The 15023-nt window shown below is 43.6% G+C and overlaps 1 protein-coding gene across 3 annotated transcripts in view; it reads left to right on the top strand.

Moving 5' to 3' along the window:
- The window catches only part of ST6GALNAC3 (ST6 N-acetylgalactosaminide alpha-2,6-sialyltransferase 3), a 368411-nt gene that overhangs the window by 165567 nt on the left and 187821 nt on the right, over positions 1-15023 (top strand). For all 3 annotated transcript variants that reach the window (XM_006021761.2, XM_014519046.1, XM_014519047.1), the window contains exon 2: positions 5410-5604. In XM_006021761.2, the coding sequence (XP_006021823.1) occupies positions 5410-5604 (195 nt within the window). The remainder of the gene's footprint in view (positions 1-5409; positions 5605-15023) is intronic.

Genomic DNA, 15023 nt, shown 5'->3' with positions numbered 1-15023 from the left:
ACATGATTACCTGGTTAATTGTGTAATAATTTTAGACTGGCTACATGTGCAAATTAACAATGGTGCCTTAAAAAGGTCCCAGCAGTTACAAGGTGATTGCTTGGGAATGTGTAATAATTTTATAGCTGGTTTCTATCCAGCTTTAATTTGCATGTGTATGCAGTCCCTCATGGCTGGAAGACTGAAGCTGCTGTGATCCCCTAACCATCAGGATCTTCCAGTCACGAAGTACTACATGTAAAAATAAGGTGTTCCAGTAGATGACAGATGCAAGGTAGCCAGTTTTCCAGCCATGATGTCTGAAAGCATTATAACCTTGACGGCAATTCACAGTGTGTGGGCACCTTTGCCTAAAAGATTCTACCCAATTAAATTTATTCTCCAGATCATAGCAGAGGACTGACCCACAAGTTTCTTTCATCACATAATTTTGATCTCTTTCCTGGTAGATCTTATTTATTCTGTTCCTTTCATACATGCCATCTTCATTTCTACTCTTGCCCTGTTGCTTCTCTGCTGGTTACATTCCAGGAATAACATTTGGCAGACATATCTTGTCCAAGAAAAAAGAAACACTTCATTTACCTGATAGTTTCTACTCTGTCTGCCAATTCTGCCCCTGCCTTCTTTTTCTTTTTCTTTTTCTTTTTCTTTTTCTTTTTCTTTTTCTCCAGGAGTGAAATGAATTTTCAACTGTAGATTGCACAGCTGCCTTTGACACGCAAGTGTACTTAAAAAATATTTTTACTAGGCAAAGATGACATTTCTCAGTTTGCAATGTTATTCCCATTGTAGTGCTTTTGAGTGGTTACAGATGACACTGAATCTCTCTGGAGAGTTTTAGAAGAACAATCCCTGCCTGTTACCCTCAACAGCTCTGTCCCACTGCTTCCACATTGCCAAGGAGAGGTTTATTCTCAGAGTAAGAACTAGAGGACATATCTATTTCCAACACCAAAGAAATCAGCCAGGCATGAACAAAATATTTTTCTGAAGGAATTTCATTTCATGGTCTTTTGGAACAGAAAGTAGCATCTCAACAAGATTATCAAGACTATAACAGACCAAATTAAATAAAACTAGTTTTCCATACTCCTGTACCTATACTGTTCATAAAATGAAGCAAATTCAGTAAGTGTAACCATTATTGTTTTCAATTGGTATTATAGTTGAATAAAAAGGCTGAAAACTTGTACCAGTCTCATAACAAAAATAGTATAATGTGCAGGAGCATTAAAAAGTGATTGAGTTTTTCATTGTAGTCATAAAAATAGATATAATGAAGGCAGTACACCATATCATTTATTCTAAAAGAGACTCAAACCTACTCTTACCTTTCAGTTGTCCTTCCAAGAACAGTGATAGTCTGTCTTCAGACAAATAGAATAAGAGCTATAAAATCAATTTCTCCCGAAGATGTTTATTTTAGACTACAGTTTGGGGCTTGGCGGTCTGTATTAATGTCCTGTACAAGATTAAGCTTGTTATTGATAAACAAAAATAGTAATAGTAACAATCTTGTAAGAAAACATTGGTCTAGAATATCAGGGTATGAGTGAATTCTGTACTACCTTGGGCACATCACTTAAGGCCATACCCCAAAACAAGATTTTGGTGCTTATGTCCAAAATTTTGATCCAAAACATCTTGGTCAGTGGCCACCTAACCCTTAACTTACCAGATGTCTTGGCAGTTTTTGTTTCTGTGCATTTCTAGAACTGCTTCAGCCTGACCAGCTATGAGCCTTTTTCCCATTTAAGCCATTGTATCCATTGACTAGGAGCAGAACCCAAGAGTCCCCCTTCCAAGAGGCCCTCTCTTTCAAGCTCCACGAACATTGCAGTCCTTCCTGAAAAGTGTCATCTTTTCAAGAGGAGCATTGTAGGGTGCCTTCATCTAGAGGAGCTTGTACCTTGGTGATTAGGCACCCTCCTGTGAGATGGGAAATTGGGATTTAAATCTTTTCTGGCTCAGAAAAGACGTTGAGTTCAGGTCTCCCACTTCCTGGATGAGACCTCTAACCAATAGGTTCCTTCATTAAAGGTCATCTTTCTGGCCACTGGATGCTCTGCTGGTGCTCATATTTGAAAAATAAACAGTGAGTTCTGTTCAGCTCTTTGAAAGAGTATCATAGGCACTTACACTCAGGTAAGGATTCTGGACTCCAAGTAGTCTGGACTCCTTTTCATCCCTGACACAGATGTATAAGCTCTGGAGTGGTACAAGAGTTCAGATACTTAATGTGGTTATTGGGTGCTGACAGATGTGCAGCTCCTTGCTGTAACTCATGGCACTTCACAGGAAGCGCCATGAGATGCAGCATTCCCACTGACCTAACAGACATTGGCTGTTGGTACGGGGGGTTGGGGGATCGAGCTCCAGTTTGGAGCAGCTGCATGCCTACAGTCACTCTCTCCTGGCTCCAGCCCTCCCCCTTCCCAGCTCCTGTACCATCTTCAGAATGGGAGGGGGGGAAAGGAGTGAAGGGAGCTTTGTCTGGGGTTTGCCCAGCCTGCACTGGATGGTGAGGTGAGTGGATCACAGACTCTCCCCCACTCACCTCGGTAAATAGCCGAAATGTGTATAATGCAAAGGTTATAAATGTTAACTCAAGTTAGAAATCTTGCTGTCAGATATAGATACAAACACATTGATATTATCATTGGTGTTTATTTCCACAGACTGTTCCTTTCGCATCCTAACCAGCAACATAATATGCCAGTCCTATTACTATTTTGTTCTTCGTTTTAACAACACACCAAATTCAGGCATGGGAGGAGTGATTCATCAGGCCTGCTACTTACTGATTTTGATATACACACTAGAAAGAATGATTCTGATATCTGAGAGATAACAGAAGAAGAAATTTGGATTATATTATCATGGAGACAAAAAAAGGAAGATGAGAAAAATGACTAGTGCTAAACCAAATTTTCTGTCTGTGACCACAAGTATTGTATTGCATGCATTCAAATAATTTCAATGCATCCAATTTTATCAGAGTAGCCACACAAATATTTTTTTTCCTTGACTGAACATCTACTTTGATAACAACAAAAACCCCTTTTCCTGTTGGCCATTGTATATAAAAATGGTAATTTTCTTCTAGCAACTTGTCTGCTAGAGTAGAGTCTATAGCACTCTAGTAAGAGGAGTAGAAGCTTATGAAAATTAATAGTTCTTGCCAGTCTTCCAGCTATGAATGCATTAAAAAATATGTATTCTCTTCTGTAATTTGCTTCCTGAGTAGTTAGGGAACATTTTTAAAGCTAGATATGTTTTAATTAAAATGTCAAATGAATCAAAATGTCTATATTCAATTAGAGAGAGTGTACAGATTGATTTGGGACTGCAAGAGGAAACACATTCTAAGGGTTTGTTAAAGAGCAACATGCATCTTCTTGAAACATAAGCTAAGAGGGAATAAGGTTTCTCCCTTATTATTATACTATTTTTCATTTTGTTTTGGCTTTGGAACACTCCAATAGATTGGCCATGCAGATGTTTAAACTTTTGATGCAGATGAGACATGAAATGAGCATCATGCAAGAACTGACAACTGTATCTCGATATGTTTCTGTGTCCCAGTCTCATTTAAAATCCTTGAAATCTAATCCTTAAATTTCAGCAGAAAAAGACATGACAGTTAACTTTTAGCAGGGGAAGAGCATGAGGAGTGTTTTTGGAGGCATGCTTATTGGCTTTGCCTGCAGTATCGCTCAGTGAACCCTGCTATGTGGTTTCTTCATGCTACGTTTGTCATATAAAAAGTAAAAGAGAGAATGCCTCACTACACACGACCAACATTTTAATAACTCTGGACTACCAAATGAGAAGATTGGCAAATGACTCTCCAGGCAAGAGAGGATTTATCCTTTGATCTGGCTGCAGTCAAATCTGGCCTCCTTTTTTTTTCTCTTGCTACCCACAACAATAACAATTAAAACTGACAGTTATTACGAAGATATTCAGGGTCAGAGTCTGATGTTCGCTGTTAAGAGACTCCACACTATAAAACCTATAGATTCTCAAACAGGTTCATTAGTTTTTCCTTTTACTGAAGCTTCATTTATAAGGCTGTTTACGGTGATGGAATGACTTTTAATTGAGTGATTGAATAGTGGCAAATTAGGAAAATCAAATCATCTAGGACATAGAGACTTTAGCTATTATATACTAAGTGCCATGTTTTCCCCAAGAAGACCTTAAAAGCCATGGCTTGCCATATAGAATTGTAGATAAATTCACCCATTCCCACTATCAGGACATGCCTTATCCCAAAGTAAATTAGAAGCAATATCCCTGGTGGAATTAAAAGTGCACAAGTATTACTTATACATAGATTCATAGATGTTTGGGTCGGAAGGGACCTCAGTAGACCATCAAGCCTGACCCCCTGTCCTGGGTTGGAAAGATTGCTGTGGTTAAATGACTCCAGCCAGGTGCATGTCCAGCCTCCTCTTAAAGATCCCCAAGGTAAGGGAGAGCACCACCTCCCTTGGGAGCCCGTTCCAGATTCTGGCCACCCTTACCATAAAGAAGTTCTTCCTGATATCTAATCTAAATCTGCTCTTTGTCAGTTTGTGGCCATTGTTCCTAGTTACTCCAAGGGGTGCCCTGGTAAACAGAGCATCTCCTATTCCTTGCTGTCCCCCCTCTCCCCATGAATTTGTAGGCAGCCACAAGATCACTTCTCAGCCTTCTCTTGCAGAAGATGAAGAGATTCAGGTCCTTCAATCTCTCCTTGTAGGGCTTTTCCTGCAGGCCCCTAACCATATGAGTGACCCTCCTTCCACATCCCTCTTGAAGTACAAGTACTTATAAATTGTCATCTTGAAATGTGCCATCACCCTGCAGCTGGATTTAATTACACAGAGGGAAATGTAATGCTCTTTTTATGGTTAGAAAAGTGACCTTAAGTAGCTTCAGGTTTAGGTGGGGTAGAGGTGAAAAGTATGGGTTAATTAGGTGGAGACTCAGGAGACCTTTTCAGTTAATAACATTGAAGGTCAACTTGTTCTGGGCTTTACTTTGTAAATCTCTGATCCTGGAAAACAGATTGGTTCAAAGTGTGCTGAATTATTCATTGAGTAGTATTCAGAGTTAGAGCAGAGGTTAGGGTGGCGCTAAGGCACGTGGATGTCAGCCCAGAGGTTGCAAGTTCAAAGCCATAGCAGAAGTGCTCCTGGCATGGCCCTGTCAGAGTCCAACGAATCTGTGAATTCTGCTGTGTCACAAGGACACAGGAAAGGACAGGTTAGAGCAGCTGTAGTGGTTGTGTACAATAGGCACAACAACAGGTAAAGCTTTCCTTTAAAAAAACTGCTTACTGCGAAGGGTTTTTGTGTGTTGAACTTGCTCATCATATTTTTAGTAAAACAATTACTTTGCATTCTTTTTCAATTGCAGAGAAAATCCATTGTTGCAGTTAGTTTCATAGCAGCATTCCTCTTCCTGATCATCGTTCGTCTCACAAATGAAGTGAACTTCCCTTTGATATTAAACTGCTTTGGACAAACAAGTGTCAAATGGATACCATTTTCCTACACCCAAAGACGGACTCTCAGAACCCACTATGGATATATAAATGTGAAAACTCAAGAGGTAAGAACTCATACCAAACCAGTGACTAGAGAACATGTCATCTGTTACTGTTGTAGTGAAATGAACTGTTAAAAAAAATCAAACTACCAAATCAGGAGCTCAGCAAACACATATCTTGCTGCCTTGATAGATGGAAAATGCCCTGAAGAAAAATCTAAGCAAGCAGCATTTTCCAACACTAAGGAAACCTTTTTAAAGTTCCAGTGACTATTTAAATTGTATAATTTATATACGTAGAGCATTAGAACAGCATTGCGCTGGCTCCTAAATTCTGACTAGTTAAAATGACAGAAAAAAATTAACCAACATGAAAATTTTTCAAATTGATTTAAAGCTTGAAATCACTAAAATTCAGAGTCATTTCTGTTGTGTGTGTTCTTTGTACAAAACCTGAACATCTTTTTTTTTTTTCCCCTTGTCCTTTATGTTTGCCTGTGAAGGAGATAAGCATCTGCCCAGAAAGTGTTTGATACTGTGTGTATTTCTAATGGCAAGAAACAAGGGCATCATTCAGTAGAAGTCTATGCAATATAAAGAAAGCATAGAATCAGTATTTTATCAGGTTGTAATTCAAGTATTTAAATATTACATTAGTTATCTTTCAAGTCTAGATTTGCATTTCTAGTTGTCATTTTATGGTGGAACTGTGGTATTTTAATCCTTGCAAACATTAGGTTTGGATTTTACTGGAAAGCCATTTTACAATGTGAAAGAAAATTGGATGTTGTTGTCATTCTTCGTGATAGTCTCTTTCTCTCTATCCATTTTTCTTAACTGAGATCTTGCCCCTTCTGCCTGTCTCTAGCATTTTTTTTCTACTTGTGACAAGCACAAATCTATTCAATGACATTAAAAATTAACCTTTTTTACAAGCTTTTCCTGATAGTTGTTCCTTTATAATACTGCCCTCCCCCCCAAAAAGCATTTACAGTCCCATTTTCTTACTTAGCTTTTTTCCCTCCTTCTTCTTCTTAAGAAAAAGACAGTTCTTACACTCATGTCTGATGTGCTTGAAATACATCTCTGTTAGAGAACAGAAACATTTTCCACTTTGTGAAAAATGTCCTCATTTTTTTTGGTTCAGCTTTATAACTTCACTGGGTAGGTTAATTGTTTCACTATTAAAGCAGTGAAAATAAGCTCTAGCAAGAAATTGCCATTTTTAGGGTTATTTCTTTTAAAACTGACATTTTTGAGCATTGGAAAAGAAGTCTTTTTGTATCAATGCAGTTTTGCAATGGACTTTAATGACACTGAGGGCACCTATACACAAGCACCGGGACTGCTCTGATGTGCTGGAACTCCAGTGCGTCAAAGCAGCCTTGATTAACTGAGTCTGCTGGAGCATGGCATTTGCTGCGCTCCAGCAGCCTCCTGTGCCGCCTGTATCAGCGTCCCTGAGCTTAAAAATGGTGGTGGGGGTGCTTGACCCAAAGCTCACTGAACAAGCTTTGGGTCAAGTGCCTCCACTGCCATTTTCAGTCACGGAGATGCTGATACAGGCGCCACTTTAATCAGAAGAGCTCTTGGAACTGCTCTAATTAAAGTGCCACCCCCCGCCCCCGGAGCATGTGTAAAAGTGAGATGCCAACTGATACACTTTAAAAAATAAGAAACCTATCTACCTGATACTCGTTAATCTCTGTACTTTGGTGATAATGATCCTGATCCTTGATCTCATGCTTCTATTATCAGGGGTATTTCTCTGGTCTGTTGACTGCCTGATAATTTCATACAGCCAGTTTTTATTTACAATTAAGTTTCAAAAAAGCTTTTATATCAGCTATTTAGCTCTCCTGTGTCTGCTTCCCTCCCAGAGACCAGAAGAAGGGTACGATGATATCCAAAAGCTTGTCTATGTCTATCCCAACCACACGGTTGAGATAAAAATAAAAGATGATAAAATAAAAGATATCACCCACCAGAATTCTTGCCTGTCACTTGGTTGTCTACCAATCTAAGCTGTATTCATAGCAAAGGAGAAAGGTTTTATATGTTGTTGTTATTCCTCTGTGCCAGCTCATTCTCCCAGAGGTTAAATGACATTGGCTCATTTTGAAATTTGGTGCTACATTGACTAATTCTAACAATAAGATTTGAGATGGAGGTGGATGGTCTGATAGTCAGTGACTGATTAATCGATTAGCAAGACATTAGTCTCAATTTAGTTAAGGCCACAGAGGACTTTTTAAAATCAGTAACTTTAATTGTTTTTCCCTCTCATACATGAAGATTACATTAATATTTGCTAATTAACAATGATAATGAGAAAACTGAACATGTCTTGCTAATCACAAATACTCTATATTCTTAAATTAATTATTCCCTGAGTAAGGGAGACCGCCTTTTTGTTGGCTGTGTGGAAAACTATTATATACCCCATGTTTGTAACTCAAATATAGCTTTTTAAAGACTAACATCTTGGGTTTTTTTTAAAGGAAAAATGCATAGAAGTGTCAATGAATATGTATTTGCATACCTCACATCGCATATGCTGAAACAGCTAGGTAATAATCTGTTTTATGAGTGGAATCAAAAAACAGGTGTGTCATTCCGCAAGATGCTGAACACATTTGATTCCACTTGACTTGATAAGGTTCAGATGTTCTTTTCATCTTTTACTGTGATACTGATGTGTCTTGATGAGCTGAAGGTCCACACTATCTCTGTTGCCTTTGTGACAAAATGATGCTCAGTCATACATGCACTTGACATATTTCTATGAAAGTTATCAATATTATACTTAAAGTTGCTAACTACATTGATTAAAATAAAGAAAGGCTGAAAGCAGAGCTGCTGCTGAAGGTAGTTTTCATGTGATTTTTTTTTTTCCAAAGAAAATTGTATTTTGGTCAAAGCCATTTCATTTCTGAAAAATTGGTTCCTTTTGTCAGAATGTTTTTTCCCCTACCTTTTCCCCATCCCTTTTCCTTTTCACCCACTGTCACAAACCCCCAAAACATAACAGGGTTCTTGGGGTGTCATGAATGTTTTCTTGTGTTTTGTGGTATTGATATGGCATGTGTGGTCTCATTGGAAAGCCTATATTATTCTGTACCCACCTGCAGTGAGGAAGTCAACTCCTCTGTAGCAGGGGTGTCAAAGATCCAGCCCATGGAGCCACATCATCTGGCCCCTGGTGCTGCTTGGATGCCTCAGAGTGACCTACAGGCAGCATGTGGAGCATGCTAGGTGGCCCCACACACTGCAAGCAGCACCTGATCCAGCTCACATCCTGGAGCAGCCAAGCGGCTGCCGCATGCAGCACAGGCCCTGAGTGCCAGTCTGGGCTCTTCTGCATGCGGCAGCTGCCCTGTGGTTTTGGGGCCATATGGCATGGCCCTGGAGCAGCTGGAACACAGCTTGGCCATACACCATGCCTACTTTGGCTGCTTCAGGAAATTCACTGGGTCTGGAACATGGGACCAGTTTGTGGGTCTGGTCTGGCTCATAGATCAGCCTCGCACCACTCGTCCAACCTGAGAGGTTGGATAAGTTTGACACCCCTGCAAAGGCATCGGAGAGAAAATGCCTTTCAGGCCAAAGGTATGCCAGACATCAGAGGGATAGAAATTCTGGTGACTCATGAGCAGGCATCTGAGTTTTCTGTTTCCCATGTAAAAACCTGGATTTTACCCTTTAAAGGAGAAAAACAGAGATTTTCCCCTTTGAAGTGGAAAACCGCAGGTTTTCTCTTGCAGGCTGGCAGAGTTCCAACCTACCAGGGGCTGCTTGGGGCTGGGGGGAGTGGAGGCAGAGGGAGCCACATGCGTGTGCATGCATACACATACATGGCTGGCAATACAGACAGGCAGGGTGGTGGCAGCAGCCCTGGTAGCTGGATAAAGGTAAGCATATGGGATGGGGGGAGGCCTGGAGGGTCAGGGCTTGGGGACCGTTGAGGCACGGTCCAGACGCACCCATTGGCAACATGTCAGGGAAGCATGGGGGGACATGTGTCACTTCAGATTTCTGCACAGACAGCAGGGCGCAGAGCATGGGGCTGCAGCCTGGCTGGGTCGGTACTGGGCTGGAGCTGCCTCTGTGGCCCAGTGGGAGGGATCTGGCACAAAAAGGCGGAACAGTGTGTGGAGACTCGGTGCTGCCACTGCCAGCTCCAGGAGCCCCATGCCAACCATGCTGCCAAGCTGAGGTGCTCCCTACTGTTACCAAATTTGCCCATTACTTTGGGGTGTGCTCATTTATTAGGGATAGTTTCTAGGGTCTTGGTGATTCTGTCAATGTGCTGCTTGTGTTACTATACGGAGCTGTATTTCTCCCTTCTGCAAGCCCTCACCCCCAGTGGAGCTATCTTGCAGGACTCAATCTCAATGGAACTGGGTTCCTCCAGTCACCAAATCAGTCATACACACAAACACACACAAATTAACGTGACACGCCTGACCTGGCCGGGCTGATCAGCATGGACAGGCTGACACCCTCATATGCCAAGAATCAGTTCATAAGAGCAACAATAAAATGCAGTCAGACACAAGCACACAGGTAAACAGAATCCCTCTGAATCCGGCTGGGTGTCCAGCTGACACCCTCATGGGCCAGCATTCAGTTCATAAGGGCACGTCTGAGTCAAACTGGGTCAATCAGCCTGTACAAGCTGATCCCCTTATGTGTTTCAAACTCAGCACGTCCCAATCTTTGGCCTCTTGATGAGCAGACCCCACAATAATTTGGGCTTCACAGGGATCTTTAGCATAGGTAAAAGAAGCGTTGCTGCAGAGCACGGGAGGAAAGAGAAGCAGAGAAGGAAAAATATACCCAATTACTACCAGTTTGACTATAAAAGTTATTTATTGCTAAGCATATGAAATATATAATAGTACTAGTAGTAATAGACATGCAAAAGAAAAACAAACACCAACAATGACAATACTACCCTGGTTTCACTAAGTATTTGGGGAAACTTAGCTCAAGCTTAACTGATACAGTTCAGGTTCAGAAGTTTATGCCTAGAAAGAAGACAGAGAACGCTGGGATCTCACCTAGTCCACGGTACTCAGGCTGCAAAGCTGACAGGCACAGTCTGTAGCACAGTCCTTGAAGGGAGAGATGATCTGTTCTTCCAGCGTCCCAAGAACGACAGGGGATGGTGTCAGCACAGGGGTTTTCTTCTTCTCCTTCTTTCCTCCTGCTTCTACTTCTTTTCCTTCCTTTTCCTCTTCCTGTTCTTCCTCTTGCAGCACACACACTTACAGATTTTTATACCCTCAGTTTAGCTGCTTCGAAGCACCCTCAGTAGTGTAAATCATTGTCTTTTCTATTGACAAGGGGTTATCTGGTTTGGACCATCTCAGGAAACTGATTGATAATCAGGAAACACTTAAGATTAGGGAGTAACCCAAATACTTGGGAGCCAGCTTGAGATTCCTATGGGTGGCAGATATACTGATGGGATATCTCATGGTTTCTTCAGGAACAATAGATAGCTTGCAGCATCAGGATTTTGGATTTTTACTTGTTGTGCACAAGCCTCAGCTTAGCATGACTTTTCCAGATCTTACTATAGTCTTTTAACAGACTTAAAGCAATTATTAGGGTGCTCATAACCTTTTGTGGAGAGGACTCCCACCAGTCGTCTCGGGAAAGATATGACAACACCTGGGATTAGGGCTCCAGCAGGCTGGATGCTGTGATGAACCCTTAACCATTGTTCAAATGTTGCCCATACCCCCTCTGACTCGGTCTCTTGCCTCAGCATTCCCTAACCCGGCAACCGAGTTTTAGTCAATCAAGTTTAAATAGGCCTCCCATAGTGGGACCGGGGAATGTACGGCCCAAGATGCCTATTAAATTTAGGGCTGTGTGTGTGTGTCTGGGGGGAAGTCCTTAGCAAATGCAGATTAGAACTGGTCTGATAAATGCTGAGCTGGGTGTGTGTGAACATGGGTTGATTAACATTGGAAGCACAGATTCCCCATCATACAGTGCTCTCCTGCTTCTCTGGTCCCAGAATTCACTGCAGTCTCTGCTTCAGGCTTTCTGTTTTCCATCTCTCATGTAAATGAGACCTAGGGCAGTTGATTCACTCTTGTCACCCTTATCTGGTGAGGGTCTTAGGTGCGTCTCTCACTGCATCTTAATCAGTTTCGTTTAGGTAGAGGAGGGGAGGGGGGGGGTGAGTCCTTTGTGAGTCAGACAGACTGTATCCTGTGCCCCGATTGCCCAAGAATACAGAGCTGAGACGTAACACTACCCACCTGCCCACAGCAAGAGGGCACATCTCCACACTGCCGCCACCCCTGGTGTGGGCAAGCAGGCAGGGGACACCTCACTTTGGCAGCGCAGCTGGCATGGGGTCCCCATGGTGGTGGCTATGTCACCAAATCTCCCTGCCCCACTCCACTCTCCTTGCACCAAGTCCTGTCTGCTGGCCTGTGGAGACCCACGGGAGGCGGGCAGCAGGGCAGGGTGCCCCAAGCCCTGCAGCAGGCAGCCTGCATCCTCCTCCTGCTCCCACCTCTGCCCCCATGGGTTCTGCTTGGCTTGACTCGGGCCGTGCTGCCCATGGGGGGCTGGGCTCCACACTCCTCTCTCAACTCTGGCCACAGGAACTGCTGCCTCCTGTACATGGCAGCTGGGCCTTGGGCACTGCTGGCCAGCGGCAGCTGGCATCAGTGGGGCAGGGAGCAGGCAGGATGCAGGCAGGATGCAGCCTCTGGGTCCCATATCCCTTGCAGCTGGGGGCCCCCTTTGGCAGGGCTGGGGGAAGAAGGGGGCTGCAGCTCAGGAGTGAGGGGGCATAGGCAGTGATGGGGGGCTGTGGGTCAGGAGTGAGGGGCACCAGCAGGGCTAGGGAGGCTGTAACTTGGGAGCGATGGGTAACGGCACAGGCAAGAGCAGGGCACTGGCATATCAGGGCTGCCCAGCACCCCAAAGCAGTGGCAAGAGACAGCCGCAGTTGGGCCCACATCATGGTAAGCAAAGGAGCAGGATGAGCTCCTATTTTCCATGATAAAAGAAACAAAATCAAATGCCAAAATATGTAGGTATTTAGATTTTATTTTATTATAATGCTTGAGGCACTAGTAGGCTTCCAAATGCTTTCAGATTGTAAATGTATCGATAAAACATTGGGTTCAACTGATACGTGTGTGTATGTGTGTGTGTGTGTGTGTGTGTGTGTGTGTGTGTGTAGTGGTGGTTCATTTAAATCATGGAAAACCGCAGATTTGCGTTTTTTAAATTAGAGAATTTGGGACTTTTAACAGAGAAAACCAGGTTCCCTGCTTGTAATAGTAAGGGCTTTGCTTAATGCTCATAGCAAGAGTTTTGTATGCTGACTCCATAGTAGGCCGGTGAAACAGCACATAGCTTCTTGCTCTGTGAGCGTGACCGGACCATGAACCTAGATAGTAGAATGTTGTAATACAGTGGAATGTGGCAAACACCAGGTGTGTTGGATCACGACTCATCCCAAATTCTTAGCTTGAGATAACCAAATCCCTAGTTCGAGATAACGTTATTTACTCCAGACTATATAAGCTGTACATTCTTAAGTTACGAGGAGTTCCTCCACCCTGGCAAGAGATCTGACTTGCGTGGAGCCTGGCGCAGGCTATCGCATCCCCAGGATTGGGACACTCCGGGGTCAGGGGAACTATGCGGGGTGGTGGCTGCTGCCTAGAGCCGATGTGAAGTGACCATCCTCTCTGCTCTGTCCTACTGCCTGCCTCTGCGAGTATTCTTAAATAAAGCTTTGCAAGGGTGAGAGCAACCATGAGTACATCCTTTGTGCAAGCGCGGGCAATCTTCTGAACCCAGTAGGTCATTCTAAGACACTGCTCATGAGTAACTACTTAGAATATTGCTGACTGGGCGGGGGTGTTCTTTTTAGAGCAGGGCAGGCAAAATGCGGCCCATGGGCCAGATGCACCCTCCAGGCCATTCTATCTGGCCTGGAGGGCCCTATAAAAATTTAGAAAATTAATATTTATTTGCCCCTGGCTGCCTGTCATGTGGCCCTCAATGGCTTGCCAAAACTCACTTAGCAGCCCTCTGCCTGAAATAATTGCTCGCCCCTCTTTTAGAGTCTAGCTATGATAGACTCAAGGTCTTTGGATCCCAGGCTTGGAGAATCCACGCCTCAGCAGTCAGCTGTAAAATCAATAGGAAGACTGATCTCTAAAAACACTGGCAAGTCTTAGGAGGGCTAGGATGCAGCCAGATAAGAAGGCAAGCAATTTTACATGTCTTGTTTTTCTTTAAACTTGTGGTCAGTTTGTCTTGTATAATTCTTTTCTGCTACACACTAAATTGTTGTTTTGTCTCGTTACTGATTGCCTATGGAACGAGTGATGTCTGGGTGAATGATAGTCCAGGGTAGCCCTTCCTATAGAAAGGAGGACCTGTTTCACAACCCAAAAGGCAGCTCACCTAGAGCTGGCAGAAATCCCTTTGCTGTATCTGTAAAAGGTATCAGGGACCTTGCTGGGATAAAGAGTTACCCTAGGGCCAGTATCATTCTTGAATGCCCCTTGGGACAAGCAGTGGGGCAGTGGGGAGAAACCCAGGGCTCTGAGGGTACTCTGTGGAGGGCTTTGTGACACTGCTATTCTTGAACGTGCATTTCAAAAAGTCCAACTGATGCCCCCAAACAGATATAGCCCAGGTTTTAAAAATGGGTCCCTAAAGTCTAAAAGTGGTCTGCAGGAGGGTATCCTGGCTCCAACTGATCTTACAAAGCCCTAAATAACCCTACAAGATGTGTGTAGTGGAGAGACTTATACCAGAGGGAACATAAGGATATTTGTATAGTAGAAGGGAAAACAGAAGAAGAGGGGAGGGAGAAAGCTGTTAACAACATAATGGAACTTCAAGTATTCCCTCATAGCATGTCTCCCTAGTTGGTCTCCAATCTTTTTACAGAGGAGGTCTCCATGGCACAGAGAAAGGAAGTGACTTGTTGAGTGCCACCCAGCAATCCAGCAGCTGGATCCAAAACTGAAACCCATTCCGAAGCTTATTCCAGCACTTTTTCCATTAGGCTACATTCTTTTTTCTGAACACTTTCTGGCGATGGAAGGTTAACTTGTATTATTAGGATTAATTTGCAGTATTTCTGGGCTGTCCAAGAGGCAGCCCAAGAGAAGTTAATAACAAGCCTGTGGGTTCCCACCAGCCACCAGTCCCCTCTCTGCTTCTGCTGCTGTGGTGGCTGGGGTCTCTGGGATAAACAGCACAACAGGTGGGGGCTCATTGAGCTTGCTGCTTATGCAGCAGTGCTGGCAGGGGAGTAGGCATGCTGCTTGTGTGGCAGTGGCAGGGCAAGCTCACACTGCCTGGGTGGCAGCAGGGAAAGTGTGTGCTGCCTACACAGTGGCAGCAGGGAGATAAGGGGGGTAGCTGTCAGGGGGCTCACGCTGTCCATGTGGCGGGGGGGGGCGGGGGGGCCCCGGAGCGGC

Source organism: Alligator sinensis, unplaced genomic scaffold, assembly GCF_000455745.1.
Source record: "Alligator sinensis unplaced genomic scaffold, ASM45574v1 scaffold853_1, whole genome shotgun sequence".
Taxonomy (NCBI): Eukaryota; Metazoa; Chordata; order Crocodylia; family Alligatoridae; genus Alligator; species Alligator sinensis.
The sequence above is the reverse complement of the archived record's forward strand: the minus strand, read 5'-3'. Positions and strand labels throughout refer to the sequence as shown.